Below are 12,405 nucleotides of genomic sequence, written 5' to 3' on the forward strand. Positions count from 1 at the left end.
GGCGGGCGGGGGGGCGGAGCTAGGATCGTGGGAGCCGGCCAGGCCCGCCCCCTCTTCGGTGGGGTCTGGGGAGCCTTGGCGGGTGTGGGTTCTGGGCTCCGGAACCGGTAAGTGGTTTTAAACAGCGCCCTGAGGTTCAGGCTGTGCGCTCGTTGGGAGCTGGTTTGTCTCTGGTTCCTGCTACTGCAGGGGCCCCGAACTCTGTGTGCCGGGCCTTCCTCCTGCTTGTCCATCAGGTTTGCCATCTTACTATTGGAGAGGAATGTGTGGTTTGTGTTTTTGTTCGTTTGTTTGTTTGTTTTTGTTTTTTACCTTTTTCCTCCGATCTCCCCCGCCTAGAATGATCTTCAAAGGAAAAAAAAAAGTACAAAACAGCCTGTTAACACATGGTTGGATGTTTACCCGGTCCGCCGTGACCAGGGAGGGTGTTAATGATTGAACCACGGAAAGGCTGAAGTTTGGACTGTCTGTCCGCAGCTAGTGGGTGGCTGTGGGAAGGCCTGGTCAGCAGCAGCAAACCCCACGGAGCTCAGCTCCCCAAGGTTGCAGGGCAGGGGCCTACCCGGTTCAGTTCCCACGGGAGAGCCTAGGGGCGGGGAGGGGGGGGAGGAGGTTAGAACTGCAGGTCACTAACTCTTCCCCCCCTCTCCTGTGGGAGGTGAGTGGGGAGGAGGACCTGGCCAGCACCCACCCGCCCGGTCACAACCAGGAAGAGACTTATCCTTGGTCACTTCTAACTTTTTAAAATTTCTTTGGGGTTAGGAATAATAAATATTATGCTTACATGAGTCATTCTTTTTTTAAAATTTTATTTTTATTTATTTGTATTGATTTTAGAGAAAAAGGGAGGAAGAGAAACATCAATGATGAGAGAAAATAGTTGATTGGCTCCCTCCTGCACACCCCTCAGTGGGGATGAAGCAGTAAACTGGGCATGTACCCTGACATCCTATCCTGGATCCTATATATTATATCCTAATGTGCAAATTGACCTAATGGCCAAATGACTGGTGGCTATGACATGCACTGACCACCAGGGGGGCAGACGCTCAATGCAGGTGCTGCCCCCTGGTGGTCAGTGAGCTCTGGGGAGTGCTGTTCAGCCAGAAGCAGCAGTGGCAGAAGCCTCTCCCACCTCCACTGCAGGCTGGCCATAAGGAGCAAGGGGGTCCCTGACTGCAAGAGGGATGTCTGACTGCTGGTTTAGGCCCAATCCCTGGTTGACACTCAACTCCGGGGGTGGGGGGGGGTTGGGGGGGGATTGGCCCTAAGCTGGCAGGTGGACATCCCCCAAGGGGTCCCGGATTGTGAGAGGGCGCAGGCTGGGCTGAGGGACACCTTTCCCCCAACCCCACCCCCAGTTAACGAATCTTGTGCACCAGGACTCTAGTTATATAATGATTGATTTTCTTCCCAAGGTTTTGTTTTGTTTTTTTTATTTCTTGCCTAAAATTTTTATTTAATGTTACTTCTGTGTCTTTGCTCTGGCTTTGTAAATTGGCCATGTTAAAATAGATTTCTAACATTTTCTTTATCCTTTACTTTTCGTTTAAACCTAACGGATTCAAGTGTTGCATAGAGAAGATCACTGTTTGGAGAAGAATTTTAAATTCTGAATTTCCTAGATTTGCAAAGTATGGTTAGCAACCGTTCACAGATTAAACAATAAAAATGAAAACCAAGTTACTCTGGTGAAAAATTTAAAAGTTTATATTTGATCAATAGAAAAAGTCATTTGAAGTACACTTTAATTAAAAACAAACAAACACAAGCAATGTGACAGACCTGCTGACTGCAAGTGATTTACTCTGAATGACAGAGCTTATTGCATGCTAGGTGTGCTGTGGCACATGCACCATGGCCACTGCTCTTACTCCTCACAAGGATTCTATGCTAGGGAGTACTGGCCCCATTTTACAGATAAGGAAATTATTAGTTCCCCTTTTAGAGTAATGTCCTGTATATCTCTAGTAGATCCTCTAACTTATGGGCGTTTGAGATCATTCAAATTGTAAGCAGATGCTTTGGTCATAAAATATGCAATCCTACATGCAGGTTAGTTGAATTTCATATTTCTTTTTTTTAAAATATATTTTATTGATTTTTTACAGAGAGGAAGGGAGAGGGATAGAGAGTTAGAAACATCAATGGGAGAGAAACATCGATCAGCTGCCTCCTGCACACCTCCTACTGGGGATGTGCCCGCAACCAAGGTACATGCCCTTGACCGGAATCGAACCTGGTACTCTTAAGTCTATAGGCCGACACTCTAGCCACTGAGCCAAACTGGCCAGAGCACTCAAGATTGAGCCTGCAACCTGGGCATGTGTCCTGACTGGGAATCAAATCATGACCTCCTGGTTCAAAGGTTGACACTCAACCACTAAACCACATCAGCTGGGCCAAATTTCATATTTCTAACAGTCTGTCTCACTATCATCATAATAGAGTACATTCCTACGAAATTAAGGTCCTCTTTGCCAACATTTCAAAGGGTGAGATGAAAAGGATTGTATAGTAAGAGAATAAAATCATCCAACAAAATTTAGGACGTAGGACTTGGGTTCTAGCGTTGTCTCTGTGTGACCTTGGTGAATCTCTTAACCTCTTGGAATATGTTCTCATCCATAAATGGATGGTGATTTTATTTCCACTTTTTCATGCAATGAGGTGGTGGTTTTAGTAACCATTGCTTCTCTTCCTATTGTGAAAATAATTACATCAACGGATGTGAAAGATGTGCGTCTGAGAAGAAATCAGGTATTGCGGGGGCCTAAGAATTATCACAATTTCTATTTGTGCATTGTGTTATTTTATTCTTTTTATTACACCTTCTGACATAGCACCTGTATTATGAAGTGGATCATGATCCTGTGGGGAGCTGAGGGTGTTCAAAGGCCAGGAGTACAGACTGGAGCCTGATCAGTCATAGTGGCAAAAGCTCGGTGGGAAATAAGACGGCCGGAAGCAAAGTGGAAGACAGAGCTGTCAAGGTCATGCCTGTCTCCTAACCGGCGCCACAGGATAATGTGATAGTTTTGGACAAAGCAGGGTATCTTCTAAACCCAGTATTAAGGATGAGTCTCCTCCTTACTTTGTTCTTTTCTCCCCATTTGGAAAACGTCAAAATGTAGAGGGGAGAAATGTATGTGCTAGATATTTTTGACAGATTCTATTTCAGGGTAATTTTGCTTTTATTGTTGCTACAGTTTTTTGAGGATAATAGTGATGTCTGTTGGTGAAAAGATAAATGCGAGTGCATGAAAGAAATGAATAGGTAGAAGTGAGTAGATACTGAAAGCGGAAAAGGAGCTACAAATCTTACCCAGTGCGTGTGTACATGTGAGGGGGTGGGACTGAGCAGGAGCTGGGGAGGGGCTGAGGCATTTTCTCTTTGCCCTTTGTGTTCTCTGAGTTTAGCACAGTGCCTCCCTAACGATTGATGCTAAAAAAAAAAATGTTGAATGAATAATGACCAATTTTGGTATTAATGTTTAGCTTAAATCATTCTCTAGACTCTGAACCCTGGGGCTAAGGACTTGGTTTTACAACCAGAATCCTGTAAATATTGTAATAGTAAATCCAAGGTGATTATAGAATTATAGAATCAAGAATGTTTTCATTAATAAGAAATTAGAAAAGAGAAAATAGATGGGAAAGGAACAATGGTGTCTTCTATACATAGGAGTAAACCTCGGCCAGGTTCTGTACTTGGTGCTTGCCATGTCACTAGCACGGTAAAGAGTGTTCGGATGAAGAGGCTCAAAAAACTTGACTGCCTTGCCCAAGGCTACATGGCTAGTGAACGACAGAGCTGGGATTCATACTAAGAGCTGACAGATTTCTAAGCCCACACTCTCCCTAACACCATGCTGAAGGCAGAAAGGAAAAAAGGAAGTGGTGTTCTTATTTTTAGAATGGTAAACTCTGATCTAGGCAATCTTTTTTTTTTCCTGTTTTATTTTTTTATAATTATTTTTGTCTAAGAAATACCCAGCTTAAGTGAAGATGGAAATACAGTAGTGAGGCCGTGGAGTAAGTAGTCTGCACAGGTCTTCCCACCCTCAGGGACTGCTTAGCTGCCCCACCGTGCTCTTAGATTTGTGCCTTTTGCCTGCTTCTGCCCCCTTTTACTCAAGGGTTGTCGTTCAGGATATATCATTGCTAAACAACCTTTCAGCAATGGAAGTGTTACTTCCTTCTCTGTTCTGGGTACCATGTTAAATCATTTTAAATAAAGGTTTTTTAATGATGCAACTTTTGACTAATTATACTTAGAGCTGTCTATTAAGAACACCATGAGAATGCTTTTTTTAAAAAAAAATTTAAATTCTTTATAGTTTAATGTATTACATAAGTCCCCTCTTTTTCCCATTGACCTCTCCATTCCTGCCCTCCCTCCATACATGGAATGACATTTTGTAATCAGCATGGACTCTGTCCTGAGTAGCCCTGTGTTGAACTTCCATTCAATAAAAGTCTGAATTCTTTCATCTCAAGTTCTAGTTTCTGCCACTCTATTTTAAAACTTTAAGCTTTCTTTTCATTTTAATGTTAATGGGGGTAGGCCAGAAAGGTTAACTGTAAATTACCCTTGTAATTTATAAAAGATGACATACAAAGCAGTGTTTTTAGTTTTTAATGTCTTTCCTCCTTTGTTAAACTGACTGAACTTCATAAAGCAAAGTGTTTTAGCATTGATAAATACCAAAAACATAACGCTAAGAGGAAAAAGCAAGTTGCAGAATTAAGTACAGTACAATCTAATCTAAACAAAGTTTGAAAACATGCAAAAACAATAGCATATATTGCTTGGTAATGCATCCGCAAGTAGTAGTGAGATAACATCATGCCTAGGAATGGTGAGCACTGGGTTTGTGGTAATAGTTACCTCGTTACCTCATGGAAGGGTGGGACAGAAGTGGGCTTGGGGATGGGTACCGGAGGCTTCAGTGATATCTATAATGTTTTAGGTTTTTAAAATGTTAAGATTTGTCAAAGGTGGGTGGCAGGTGAATGTGTTTATTGTATCTTTTGTATTTCTTTATGTATTTGAAATAATAGTCTAACAAGAGAAGATCTATTTATCTAATGTTAATAAAACTTGCATGAACTTCTAAAATGTCCAAGATGTTGCAGCCCAAGCTTACACACAAGGACGCCTATGATATTCATTATGCTGTACCTATCCAGATGTTTTTGTGGGCATGTTGATTCCCTTGTTGAAGGCATTGAATCTCTACAGGAAGTAACATTTTGCTTTGTAGCTGAAGGATTTGTAAGATGAAAGGTGTTTAAACATGAAATGAAATCAGTGGTAATCTTGTGATTTAAATTGTCATATGAAAAATTGTTTGATCTGACCCTCCAGGGGGGGAGAAAACATAGTGATAGCCTAGATACAATAGGACAATACATTAATATTTTTTCTTAGTCTCTAGATCGCCATGGCAACTGGACAGAAGTTGATGAGAGCTATTAGAGTTTTTGAATTTGGTGGACCAGAAGTGCTGAAATTCCAGTCGGATGTTGCAGTACCAATTCCAAAAGACCACCAGGTGGAAATAATTACTTTTAAACAGTCAATAATTAAGGAGTATGAGTCTCTAGCACAGTGGTTCTCAACCTTGGCTGCACATTAGAATCACCTGGGAATCTTTTTAAAATCCTGATTTCTGGGCCTCATTCCTCAGAAATCAGGATTTAAAAAAGATTCCCAGGTGATTTTAATGTGCAGCCAAGGTTGAGAACCACTGCTTTAGCACATCAAGTTAATATTCAAAAGAAGCAGACTCACAATGATTATAAAGACATTGAATTAGGACAAAGTTTACACTGTTTACATCTATGAGCTCTGACAAAGATGGCATAATTCTAATAATTAGTGGAGCAGATATATGAAAAGGAATAACATCTATATATATAAAAGCCTAAGTGACTGTTACAACTGGTTGACCAAACAACCGATCGCTATGATGCTCACTGACCACCAGGGGGCAGATGCTCACCTCAGGAGCTGTGCCCCAGTAGTCAGTGCACTCCCACAGCCAACCTCCTGTGGCAGGCCAACCTCCTGTGGTCCCTCTTCCTGGCCCTGATCACCCCGATTGCTGGCCAGGCCAAGGGACTCCACCTGTGCATGAATTTGTGCACCGGGCCTCTAGTCTTGTTATAAGAGTTTTTTTGTTTTTAATATATTTTATTGATTTTTTTATAGAAAGGAAGGGAGAGAGATAGAGAGTTAGAAACATCGATGAGAGAGAAACATCGGTCAACTGCCTCCTGCACATCTCCTACTGGGGATGTGCCTGCAACCAAGGTACATGCCCTTGACCGGAATTGAACCTGGGACCTTTCAGTCCGCAGGCCGATGCTCTATCCATTGAGCCAAACTGGTTAGGACTATATAAGAGTTTTTTGAAGTTCACAATCATCTATGCAGTGCAATAGTTGGATTTTTCTGAATGGAGTCATAAGTAATTTTGAATAGTTATTCTTTTACAAATTTCCCCAATTTTTATTTTGTGTGCAATAAGAAAACCATTTTCTTCTGCATGTTTGTTTTTCACATATGTTTTAAGAGAATTTAAATGTAGAGCTTAATCATTTCCAATAACTTTAACAATATACTTTTTTGATAAAAATTATGTACTTTTTTGATTAAAATTATGTATTACTATACCTTCCATGGCTCCTAAGTCTAATTTCCTTAGCAACCCTTCTGAGAGTTCTTATAATTTGGCCATACCCATTTTTATAGATTTATCTCTTATCTCTCCTTCTCAGTAGATTGTGCTGTAACAACATCAAGCTTTATCCAGTTTCTCCATAAGGCCATTTCATTCCTTCTGTCTTTGCACATCATAGTCCTTTAACTTGAAGTATCAGTTTTCTCCAATTCCCAAGGAATTTCTACTCATTCTTTAAGGCCCAGTGCAAGTACCACATCCTTTCAGATGCCTTCCCTTACTCTGACAGCAGAAGTAATTCTGTATTAGTTAAGACAAAGTAAGCTTCCATAGTAGCAGTAACCTCAAAATCTCAATGAGTCAACAATAGAAAATTATTTATTATTCACTAAATTCCAAAATTCTAAAATATTGGTGAGTCGCTCTCCTTCAACAGTGAGTTGGGGACCCAGGCTTCCTCCATCATGTTCCTCTGCCACTTTCAACACCTGTCTTCGGAGTCACATGAAAGGGCAGAAGCAGGAAGGTCTTTATGGGGCAGGCCTAGAAGTGGCTCTCATCACTTGTTCACATCCCCTTGGCTAGAACTCAGTCATTTGGCTCCTCATCACTGTAAGTGAGGAAGGAAACAATGTTCTCCCTATGAGCCCAGGAGGAGGAAATAGATTTGATGAGCACATAGACGTCTTGCCACACACACCCCCTTAACTATTTCCATCACTGTTTTCTCAAAATGTTTTTTACTACGTCTTAGAATTTTATTTATACGTGGGTTTGCAAAACTGGAATGTGAGCTCATGGAAGGCAAGGTTTTCCCCTCCATTGTTATAGCTCCCATAATCATGACAGCCCCAGCAGTCATGAACAGTCTGTGTAAACTAGTACATTGTCTTTGCAGGTCCTAATCAAAGTCCATGCATGCGGAGTAAACCCAGTGGACACATACATTCGCTCTGGTAGTTATAGTAGGAAACCACTCTTACCTTATACTCCTGGTTCAGATGTGGCTGGGGTAATAGAAGCTGTTGGAGAAAATGTATCTGCTTTCAAGGTATTACATTTTTTATTATTTCTATTTTAGCTTAATATTTTTCCTTAAAAGATTTTAACATACTTTTTAAATGTGTCTGTATTTAAGGCTTTAAAAGGCCCCATACACCATTTTTGCCACTTGGGGGACTCCTCTAGTAACAAAAGAAATTATCTTTTAGCCAGAGGCCCTGTTTATTTGTATTGTTGGGAATAAGTGCAAGGTCATTTCTATATCTTCACATCCCCACAGAAATAAACGGTGAACCTTTTAATTTAACAGAAATATGTAAAGGAAAAAAACATGCAAGAAAATTATACTATTCCCTAACTCTTGATAATACACAAACCAACTTATTTTTAAATAACTTTCTCTAAATTTAGCTTAACAAAGTAAAGAAAATGCTAATAATAAGTAAAAATGAAAAACTGCAAGGTCACTATACATTTTCTGAGCTCTGACTCAGAACAAGGTGATGGAGTCAATGAAAATGTTATGATCAGGGCTTTGTTATTTATTTTCTAAAAGACTTTTAAAGCAGAGAGCGCATATTCATGCTCTAGCATCTTTCCTCATAATTCCTTGACCTGCTCAACTTTGGCCACTCATTTATCCAAAATTGGACTGAGACAGAAGATTAATGTGGCCCCTGAACGGGAGACAGGCAGATTCCTACAGCTTTGCACGCCTCAGCCCTGGCAATCTGGCTTCTGCCCCCATCGCTCCACTAAAATGATTCTTGCTAATGTCACTAATAGCATCTACACTGCTGGAGTTAATGGGCCCTTTTATGTCATTATCTCTCTTGACTTTTCTGTGACATTTGACACTCTCAGTCACTTACTGTTTCTTAAAAAAACTTTTTCTACAGCTTCTGTGACATCATTGCTCCTGTTCTTCCCCCGCCCTTCCTGTCCGAGCATCCTTTTCAAGCCTCTTTTTCTCTGGATGCTCCTCAAATCTTGGTTTGCCCAGCGCTCCCTGTCCAAACTTAAACCTCTGCTGTTTTTATTGTATACCTTCTTTAAGATGATCTCATGGACACCCACATTTTCCATATCACATGGGTATCTTTTGCTTAGAATTTTCTTTTTTAATATAAACACTTTCTAAATTTTCTATTGAGGTAGTATTTTAAGCTCAACCAAACATTAATCGCATAAAAGAATTATTTCCTATGCTTACATAAGGGGCATGTCAGGTCTCTTAGGTAATGAACATTTTCATAATATGTAGGCTCCTTTCTAAAAAAATAAATATTATTTTGTATTAGACAAACATTTTTTTATTTTTCAATTACAGTTGACATTCAGTATGTTATATTAGGTTCAGCTTTATTGAATAGTGGTTAGACATTTATATAATTTTAAAAAGGATCCCCCCATACGTCTAAGCTCTGGACCTGTGGTGTCCAATGTGGTAGCCACATTTAAATGGCTGATGGTTACTGAAAATTCAAATTTAACTTAAAATAAAAAATCAGTTCATCAGTTCCTCAGTTACACTAGCAACCTGTCCAGTGCTCACTAGTCCCAGGTGTCTGGCTTTCCCGTTGGACATGCAGGAGAGAGCAGGGCACCCACTTGGTCCATCTTCCAGAACTGCTTACTCAGTGTGTCTACAACTGAGCCTGTCTTCTCTCACTGCATCTCTGCTCCTCTCTCTCTGATGCCTGTCTTGGTGACTTCCCGGGTTTTAGGCTTATTTCTTCCTCTCCCTCACTCAGTTCTCCCTTATTAGAACCGTTTTCTCTCTCTTTCCATTCCTCCTCTCTGTAGTTTAGTTTAGGTTGTCTTACGTAGGCCCTTACTTGGATTTCTGTAATAGACACATACCTTACCACCCTCCCTCCTTCCTCTTTGAATCTGTCCTTGCTCTGTAAGGGGCGTATTCTAAAATGTAATTCTGATTGTTTCACAGTTAATTACTGTATTCGTTTCGTGTAGATTTTAGGGTATTGTTGAAACCGCTTGTTGTGTTATTTAATGCTCTCTCTCCCACCTATCTTTTCTTTCATATTATCTCCCATTCCTTCTCTCCCTGAGCTTAGTAATAATTTTTTGTTCTCCCCTACATAGCCCATGCTCTTTCATCTCTGTGTCTTTATTCATATTGATTCTTCTCTTTGGCAGAATTGAACCGAAACTTCTAAACATGGGTTCAAGGGATTTCACACTCCAGCGTTTATATCTTTTTATCTAACTATTGCAGTCCATACATTAGACTACTTATCCATTGGGAATGAAGACTGGCTTCGTTTTTCTTGCCACCGTTCCTTTACTTTGTTTCCTTCACCCATAATGACTCTTCCCAATTCTAGTTTTCAATTATTTTCCTATTCTTCAAGAACTACTTCAAATATTAACTTCTCAATAAAGGTATGCTTGATTCTCTCATCTTAGAAATCATTCCTTTCTTTTTCTTGTATCGTCTTTGATGGCTCAGCATGTTTACCTTACTTTGTAATTATTTCCATGCTATTTATTTTTCTCTCTTCCTAGAGCGTAAGATGTTTGAGATTAAAGAGAGTTTCTTGCTGCTAAGATCTTTTGCAGAAATTAAAGGACTGCTTTCTATAATAGTGGATTCTTAGTAAATGTTTGAATTATGTTAAACTTAATGCAACATGTTTTTAAGCTGTAAAAACAAGATTACTCTTAACCTAATCAGACTTGACCATTTACAGGCAACACTGCTAAGCAGCAATGCTTGTCTTTGACTCCTAGGTGCCTTTTGGATCTTGCTTGTTTATACCCCACTGCATATTGCTGTTACCTTTTCAGATCTCTTAATTAAAGGACAAATTTAAGCATATTGAGAATTACTGCTTTAATGTTTTGCTTATTCCAGGGAATATTAACTTTTTTTCTTTTTTTTTCCAAAAAGAGAAGTTAGGGCAGGTGTTTGTACTGGCAGTCTCATTCCCTAGCGTGCAGGCATTCTGGGCAGGCCTATGATGCTTATCCAGGGCCTTATCTCACCTCTGGTGCATCTGCTCTCCAACAGTAAGGGCCACAGGGACATTTACTGAGAGTTTGCTCTTCTTGGGGCTGTGGCAAGTGAAGAAGCCTGTCCTGACTCATCCTCTGTCAGCATCCAGGCATAGTGGCTTGCTTTTTGTTACCAACATGAAAAATGGAGGAAATGCAGGGGTGAAGAAATCTATGGAAAGGATTTAGCACAGGTAGTTGGTGTGTGGAAGAAACCTTACTTTTTATTTGTTTCTTCTCCGTAGTGTTTTGGGCAAAAATTGTTTTATTAACTGCCATTTACTAACTCTTTAGTCTGAGCAAATGACTGAACTTTTTCCCTCAATTTCCTTATCTACATAGTAGGATTAACCTAAAATGGAAATAATGAAAATACCCCGTAAGCTGTTGCAAAGATCAAATTTGATAATATTCATAAGACACTTAATACAGTACCTAGCACAGTACACTCAATAAAGGTTAATTGTCACTATCATCATTATACCATTCTGGAGGTTCACTTTCTTCTTATTTTTTTTCTCTTTCTCATAATTTTTTCTTCTCACTGATTCCCCTTAATAAAATATTTTTAAATATTCAGCATTTTAAAATGATTTTTATGAGACCCTAAGATGTAGAAAACAATATATAGATACTTATTTCTTGTTATAAAGTTGCATTAAAAAGGGTTGTAGCTCAGGATGTTCACTTCATAAGTAACATAAATGTTTAATCCCTATGTTGTACACTAATATTATATTTTATTATACTGTAATTGAAAAAAAAAGTGTGAAGGAATCATTAAAAAAGAGATTGTACCCATTTCGATATCATTTTTAATCCCTGATGCATGTATTGATTTATTGCTTCCCCAGAAAGGTGACAGAGTTTTCACTGCTGGCACAATCTCAGGGGGCTATGCAGAGTTTGCTGTTGCGGCTGATGACACTGTGTACACACTGCCAGAAAAACTGGACTTTAAGCAAGGAGCTGCCCTCGGTGTTCCATATTTTACTGCGTACCGAGCTCTGCTCCACAGGTACTAACACTGCCAACTATACAACCATCAACAACACAGCAGCAACAAAGGAGGGCAGTATTAATTGTTTTTCTTCTTATCATCTGTTTATCATTTTGGGGTACCATTTAGTTACCATTAAGCTTTTATGAAGTGGAAACTGCTAATTCAGGAGATTGTCCTAATTACTGGGGATAAGAAGAGCAAACACTGTCTTTGTGTTCAAGGTGCTCACAGTCTAGTAAGGGAGGTAGACATAAGAGGAATAACAGTTATATACTGTAGTCAAAAGTACATGATGGAGATGTGCATAAGGATTTATGAGATCGCAAGGGACGTGCCTACGGTGATGAGATAGGTCTTCCTGGCAAGGTATAGGGCTTGGATTATTTTAAAGCCATGGTTCAAAAATCTGATTATGCAATCATGAAAACTTTTAAACTGCAGTTTAAAAGTACGGTATAGGGCTGTACCCTAGACCCACTGATCAATTTCCGTAGCTGAGGCCTGGGAATCTCTATTTTAATCAAATTCCCTGGGTATCTGAAAAAGATCAGAGGGAATTAGCCTGGTGAAGGAGCTGGGAAGGGAGAGGGCATTCTAGACAATGGGATAGTTGGTGTGTGAGAAAACATGGTATCTGGGGAGAGCTATAGCAATGTGGTTTTGCTGGATAGAAGATTTTAAGGCAAAGACTGG

General features: G+C 39.8%; 1 protein-coding gene across 4 annotated transcripts in view; it reads left to right on the forward strand.

Annotated features, from left to right (window-relative positions):
- Positions 1–16: 16 nt before the first annotated feature.
- CRYZ (crystallin zeta) overlaps positions 17–12,405 on the forward strand; it is a 22,926-nt gene continuing 10,537 nt past the window's right edge. The window contains exons 1-4 of one of the 4 annotated variants that reach the window (XM_006775907.2): positions 17–107; positions 5,435–5,558; positions 7,588–7,740; positions 11,564–11,727. In XM_006775907.2, the coding sequence (XP_006775970.1) occupies positions 5,448–5,558; positions 7,588–7,740; positions 11,564–11,727 (428 nt within the window). In that variant the 5' untranslated portion in view covers positions 17–107; positions 5,435–5,447. The other 3 variants (XM_015571893.1, XM_006775909.2, XM_006775908.2) reach the window with 3 other exon arrangements.

The sequence above is a fragment of the Myotis davidii genome, unplaced genomic scaffold (genome assembly GCF_000327345.1).
Source record: "Myotis davidii unplaced genomic scaffold, ASM32734v1 scaffold128, whole genome shotgun sequence".
Lineage (NCBI taxonomy): Eukaryota > Metazoa > Chordata > Mammalia > Chiroptera > Vespertilionidae > Myotis > Myotis davidii.